The sequence below is a fragment of the Corvus brachyrhynchos genome, unplaced genomic scaffold, assembly GCF_000691975.1.
Source record: "Corvus brachyrhynchos isolate BGI_N302 unplaced genomic scaffold, ASM69197v1 scaffold211, whole genome shotgun sequence".
NCBI lineage: Eukaryota > Metazoa > Chordata > Aves > Passeriformes > Corvidae > Corvus > Corvus brachyrhynchos.
The window spans coordinates 337,279-344,011 of NW_008236211.1; the positions used below are offsets into that span (position 1 = coordinate 337,279).

Genomic DNA, 6,733 nt, shown 5'->3' on the forward strand with positions numbered 1-6,733 from the left:
CACGGGGCGGGTTACGGATGTCCCAGGAGCCATGAGAAGCTGGGAGTGCCTGGGAGCTCCCCTGACCCTCAGCCTGTCCTGGGGCAGGATCTGGGATTCATTCCTGGTGGCTGTTCCTCCTGCCTGCTGGGAGAGACACCAGTGGTGCAAAGGCCAGAAGCTCCCAGCAAGTCCTGCCCTTCCTGCCGGGGAACTCCAGCCTCAGGATCTTTCCTTAGGCTCAGCTCAGGATCTTTTCCTGCTCCCAGGCTTTTCCTTGAGTTCTTCCTCAGCTGGTTCCACGTGGGATCAGGGTGTTCAGGAGCCCCTCAGGCTGTAAATCCCTCCCTGTCAAGGCCTGGAAGGTTCCTGTGGCGCGAGTGGCTCTTGTGTGTTGTTCTCCTTGGAGTCCCATGGTGCTGTACAGGGACAGCTCCCAACAGGGACAGTGGGAGGTGTGGAGAGAGAGCAGGAAATTAAATGGAGGGGGGGAGGGAACAGCATTCTGGTGGAAAGCAATGCTCTGATTCCACAATTTCAGGGATTTATTCAGAGCTGGAACAGCTTGTGTGAGGAAGGGAAGGGAGGGAGAGGAACCAGGATGGGAAACTGTCTCCGGAGCACTGGGAAGAGGAGGAGGAGGAATTCCCCAGGTGGGCTGAAGAACAACAGCTGCAATAGAGGGGTGAAGTTTAGCAAGGACATGAGAGGTGTGGAGAGGTGACAGCTCTGACAGGAGCTCGTTAACCCTGGAAGTGTTAATGGGACCACGCCTGGCTCGGATACAGGTGGGAAATAAATGGGGATCAGCTGGGAAATGGACCCAAAGCACACACGGTGTCCCCGCCCATGCCTCTGTTTTGGGATGTTCTGGTGGCTCCAAGGGATGTCCTGCACTCAGTGTTGGGCTGCAGGTGCTCCAAGAGCACAGGAGTGTCTGTCCTGGAACTGCTGGGGCTGCAGGGGTAGGTCTGGGTGTTGCAGAACCTTCGTTCCACGCAGGAATATCCTCGTGCAGGATTCCTCTGCGTGTCCCCGCGTTCCAGTGTCTCCCTTTCCGGCAGGTTGGGAAGGGAAGCAGGCAGATGGACGTTCCAGCAGCCCCCCAAACTCCACATCCAGCTCCTCGCCCTCGGTGAAGCTCGAGAACTCCCTGCCCGGGCTGGGGAAGAAGCCGTTCCCGAGATCCGACAGGCTCCACGCACGTAAGAGATGGATTTCCCTGCTTCTCCAGAGCTTTGGCTGCTCCAGGGCCAGAACAAAAGCCTGAAACAGCAGAATGGAGTGAAATGTGATAACTCTGTTGCTGAGGGACTCTGGAAGGCACTGCCAGTCTGCTGGGAATTGGGATAATTCAGAATGCCATCTTCAAACCAGCCCTTCCCAGTCCGCATCAGCCGGGCCCCTCCGAGTTCCCAGCTGCTGGAGAGCACAAAAGGACCTGCATTACTTACGGGCTTTTTAATGTACCTACACACCCTGATAAGATGAAAAAGGAAAAGAAATTCGTTCCTGGATCTCCTCCATCCCTCAGGCCCCGCTGGATTTGGCCCTCAGCCCTTTACTGGAGCCGGGGCTTTCTCGGCCTCCCCGGCCTTCCTGGTTCCTTTTGCATTTTCCAAGGGTGGGATTGACCTGGTGAACTTAGGGATATTCTTACAAAGTCGTGGAATGTCCTGAGTGGGAAGAGACCCACAAAGATCATGGAATGCAGCTCCTGGCCCTGCCCAGACCCCCCAACAACCCCACCCTGGGCATCCCTGGCAGCGCTGTCCCAACGCTCCTGGAGCTCTGGCAGCCTCGGGGCCGTGCCCATTCCCTGGGGAGCCTGGGCAGTGCCCAGCACCCTCTGGGGGAAGAACCTTCCCTGATCTCCAGCCGTTCTCTCATTCTGAGGTCTCCATCCCAGATCGTGCCTCTGGGGAGAACAGGCACTGCCACAGAGCAGCAAAGTCCAAAAGAAATCCCCAGGAACAAACTGACCTTAACTGGAGGCTTAAACCAGAAAAGGAGTTGTAGAACCCTCCTGAGAACCCTCCTTGCCAGGCCCCAGGCAGCCAGGGTCCCAGGGAGGTGGGCTGAGTGGGTCTGGAACGTTCTGTGCCTGGATCTCCAGGCTCTGTTGGTCGCTGTGTGTGCAGAGGTAAAACCAGCGGCGGGGTGGCTCCCACGGTGGCACTGCCGTGCGCAGGGACCCCGAGGAGGGCGGCCCAGGGGTGACCCAGCTGTGCTCCCTTGCAGGGCAGCTGAAGAGAGCCCGGTGCGCCGAGATCGACGTGGAGACGCCGGACTCGATCCTGGTGAACACCAACCTGCGGGCGCTGATCAACAAGCACACGTTCTCCGTGCTGCCCCCCGAGTGCCAGCAGCACCTGCTGCTGCTGCTGCCCGACGCCGACAGACAGGTACGGGCAGCCCCTGGGGCTCCGGCACAGCCTGGGCATTCCGGCCTGCAGAGGGCAATGCCAGGTGGAGATCCCGTTCCTGTTGTGGTACCCTGGGTACCTGTGGGGGAGAGGGGCACGGGGTTAGGGGAGAGCGAATCCAGCTCCAGGGTGACCTCGTTGTGGCTTTCCAGGACCTGAAGGGAGCCTACAGGAAAGATGGAGAGAGACCTGGGACAAGGGCTGGAGGGACAGGACACAGGGAATGGCTTCCCACTGCCAGAGGGCAGGGCTGGATGGGATATTGGGAAGGAATTGTTCCCTGGGAGGGTGGGCAGGCCCTGGCACAGGGTGCCCAGAGCAGCTGGGGCTGCCCCTGGATCCCTGGCAGTGCCCAAGGCCAGGCTGGACATTGGGGCTTGGAGCAACCTGGGCTGGTGGGAGTGTTCCCAAATCCTCCAGAATTGCTGTGAGAAATACCCCCACTCCTCCCCACCATGATTTTAGTGTCACCCACCGAGGCATTGCTTTATTCTGGCCGGGGGGGCTGTGTGACAAAATCCGGCCTCCACAGAGCCGGGCACAAAACCTGCTCCCTTCAGCCTCCAGCCTGGCCCGAGCACAGCCGGGCTGGGGCTCTTGGGTTTCTCCCGAGTGAACCCCAGGCAGGTTCCCGAGGAATGTGAGCAGTGCTGGGCTCATGCTGTGCCCAGGGACACTGGCCCTGCCAGCAGTGACCCCGGGCTGTGGCCAGCAGTGACCCCGGGCTCTGTCTCTCGCAGGTGGGGGCTGATGGGCTGATGAAGCTCAGCAGCTCCGCGCTCAACAACGAGTTCTTCACCTCGGCTGCCCAGGGCTGGAAGGAGAGGCTGTCGGAAGGTAAAGCCTCCCCACACATCCCCGCAGCTGGGGAGTGGCTGGGGAATGCCTGGAGGGTGTTGCTGGAGAACCTGGAGCTCTGCAGGGACTCGCTGCAGGCTGTGCAGGCAGGGGAGCCAGGCAAGCCCAGCACTGGGGGGCTCAAGGCAGAGGGGGCTGCAGAAGGAGCAAATCTCTGGAAATGAGAAAAGCGGGAGAAACGTGTTTAAAATCTTCTCAACTGACAGCAGAGCTGGGGCACCTAAACACAGGCACTGCTGAGGGGGCAGAGAAGGGAAATTCCATTCCAGAGCAGAGCATAGTGTCACCAGCATGGGGTGCTCAGTCCTTTGAGCCAAACTTTGGATGTTCAGATGCGATACTGGGGAAAAATTTTTCCCTGTGAGGGTGGTGAGGCCCTTACGAGGCAGCTCAGGCCATTCCCTTTCCTCCTGTCCCTGTTCCCTGCGAGCAGAGCCCGACCCCCCCGGCTGCCCCCTCCTGTCAGGGACTTGTGCAGAGCCACAAGGTCCCCCCGGAGCCTCCTTTGCTCCAGGCTGAGCCCCTTTCCCAGCTCCCTCAGCCGCTCCTGCTGCTCCAGCCCCTTCCCAGCTCCGTTCCCTTGACTGCCTCATTGCCCTGGAGCAGCCCCTGGGGCTCAGGCTGGGGCCAAGGGCAGGTGCAGCATCCCGGGCTCCTGGGACACACCCAGCTGGGCCCGTGCCCCATTACCCACCCCCTTCCTGTCTCAGAATTCCCCCTTCCATTCCACAGGAGAGTTTACCCCGGAAATGCAGCTCCGAATCCGACAAGAAATCGAGAAGGAAAAGAAGGTGGAGCTGTGGAAGGAGCACTTCTTTGAGAGCTACTATGGGCAGAGGTGAGAGCTTGGCTGTGTCCTGTGCCCTGCCTGGCCAGGGGCTCCTGCTGGGGTTGGTCCATCCATGAACGTTGGGTCTCATCAGTCCTGGAACCTGGGGGAGGTCTCTGGCTCCAACTGGTTCCAGGAAACCTGGAGATGCCGGCGGGATCCAGGTCAGGTGTGAGGTGTTTGCTGCCAGGATACCTCACACTTCGACCAGTGCAGGGTGTCCTGGCACCTCACACCTCTTCCCCTCCTTGCTTGGAGCCACCCGCATGGTTCTGCTGGAGCTGGGGCTCCGGAGGCCCTCGGAGCTGTGGTGGCCGAGCATGCCCCACCTCAGGGTCGGGCCCTGCATTCCCACATCTCCCATCCCACACACCTGGTTAAACCCCCAAATCTGCAAAGCTTTTATTCTGTGCCTCCTCTTGCTTCAGGATTTTCCATCCTTTGGGGCTACAGGGAGGATTTGGGGTTTCTGAGGGAGTTCCTGAGAGACCTGGAAAGGAGCACACGCATGTAAATAACTGATCAGGAACTTCTAATCCTGCTTTGTGCCAGGTTGTCGTTTGTCCTCACCCTGCCAACCGCTTTGCCTCCCATCCATCCAGAGCATTTGGGTTATTCCTGGCATTCCATGGTGTGGTTGGGATGCTGTGGGCGAGCCAGGGGCTGCGGAGCGTCCATACAGGCTGTAGGAACAACAACCAGGCCAGGAGTGCAGCTCACAAAGAGCTTTATCAGCCACCTGAGGCAGGTCTCTGCCCGTGGGAAGGTGACAACAGCCCCAGTCTCGGAGCATTAGGGGGACAGGGGACAGCAGGACAGCTGGAGGGGATGTGTGCAAGAGCAGGACCTCAGTTCCCTCCAGTTCCTAAGAACTTGTCTGGTGGGAACCAATCCATGGTTTCACCAGACCTTCGTGGGGTCCTGTTTGGGAAGAACCCCCAGTCTGAAAAATCATTAGCAGGGTGGATGAAGTGAATCCAAAAGGACAAAAGTTGTCCCAGACACCACTCTGGGAATTAGATTCCATGTTCCCCTGGAGGAGATGATGGGACCCCTCTCAGAGTCCCTTCCTGCCAATGTCACCGTGTGAGCCGGGGTTGTCCCGTGCTGCAGAGGAGGCTGTGGGGGCTCAGACAGGGAACATTTGCTGTTGCCCAAACTCACTGGATTTGCAGTCTGGAAAACTGGTGTCTGGAACAGGCCTGGAGCTACCCCGTGTTCCATGCACTGCATTTAGCTGGGTTTAATCCTCGCTGCTGATTTCTGTTTCCTGTGGAAGGATTATCAGTAGGGAAGGTTCTCCATGGCTGTGGCACAGAATTGGGTGTGTGAGACATTTATTTAGGGAGTTTATTCAGAGAACCCTGCCGCCATTTCCCTGAGGACAGGATGGTTTTGCAGGGATGTTTTACCAAGCAAAGCCTCTGTTTTCCTTGGCAGTTCTGGGCTGAGCCCCGAGGAGTCGGAGCGGCTGACGGCACAGCCCGAGGCAGAGCCCGCCCGGCCCCGCAGCCCCCCGGCCCCACGCCGGGAGCAGGGCACGACCCCGTCGGAGCCCAGAGCACAACCAGCGCAGGGGGCAGCGGCCAGGAGAGGAGCGGGACAGGAGGGCACAGAGGACGCGCAGCCCAAGGCGGCCAAGCCCGCCGAGGCCTCCCCGGACCGACGGGCGGCGAGAGCCGGCGACCGCTCCGGCCCCGTCAGAGAGAGAGTCCACGGAGAGGCCCTGCCCCAGGAACCTCAAAGTGCTGCCAGCCAGAAGCCAGAGGAGCAGAGGAATCCCGGGCTGGGGAAGGAGGGGCCAGGGAAGGAGACTCCGGGTGCCCCCAGCAAACCAAAGAGCCCCGAGGCAGCCGAAGGAGCGGCGAAGGTGCAAAGCCCTGCGGTGGCTCTGGACATGCAGGACAAGAAGCCCCTCGGTAGCCAGGCCATGGAGGTCAGTGTGGAGGCCCACAAGAGGAAGGAGGAGAGCAGGGAGGAGGCTCCAGCCAGCCCCGAGAAGAAGCCACGTGTGGCGGAGCCCTGCCAGCACCACCAGGCCTTTCGGAACCAGCCCTTTCCCGGCGCGGGGCCGGCCGTGCCGCGGGTGCCCCCGCTCAAGGTGAGCAGAGCAGGGACAGAGCCCGGCCCGGCCTCACGCGGGGCTCAGCCAGGGCTCCCACCAGCTCACCAAATCCCAAAGAGCTCTGGGTTGGAAGGGACCTTGGAGCCCATCTCACCCCACCCATGCCATGGGCAGGGACACCTCCCACTGTCCCAGGCTGCAGACAGGGAGCTGCAGAGGCTCTGCAAGGCCGTGAGGTGCAGCCAGGAGAGCAGGCAGCTGGCAGGGGGGGAGACCCAGGGCCAGAGGAGTGAGTGCCATCCTCATCCAGAGGAGTGGGTGCCATCCCCTGCCGCTAGCCCAGACACCGTGGGTAAAGCCAGCCCCTCTGGCAGCACTGCAGTCTGGTTTGTAGTGCAGCAGTGCCAGGCAGGAGCAGGGACGGAGCATTTTGGGGAACACCTCGGGACCAGAGGCCCTTTGGCTGCTGAGGCTTTGCAAGAAGCCACCTGGGAAGGAGGAAGGGAATGGGCCCCTGCTCGGGCGGGCAGGGGGAGGCAGCAGGACAGAAATGCTGTGGGGTTTGGGAGCCAGGCC

At 60.6% G+C, this 6,733-nt stretch overlaps 1 protein-coding gene across 1 annotated transcript in view; it reads left to right on the forward strand.

The window, feature by feature from the left end:
- Positions 1 to 6,733, forward strand: part of ASXL2 (additional sex combs like 2, transcriptional regulator) — a 73,053-nt gene that overhangs the window by 58,712 nt on the left and 7,608 nt on the right. Inside the window, exons 10-14 of the mRNA XM_017743412.1 lie at positions 1,044 to 1,184; positions 2,221 to 2,384; positions 3,146 to 3,242; positions 3,996 to 4,101; positions 5,533 to 6,193. Coding sequence (XP_017598901.1) covers positions 1,044 to 1,184; positions 2,221 to 2,384; positions 3,146 to 3,242; positions 3,996 to 4,101; positions 5,533 to 6,193 — 1,169 coding nt within the window. The remainder of the gene's footprint in view (positions 1 to 1,043; positions 1,185 to 2,220; positions 2,385 to 3,145; positions 3,243 to 3,995; positions 4,102 to 5,532; positions 6,194 to 6,733) is intronic.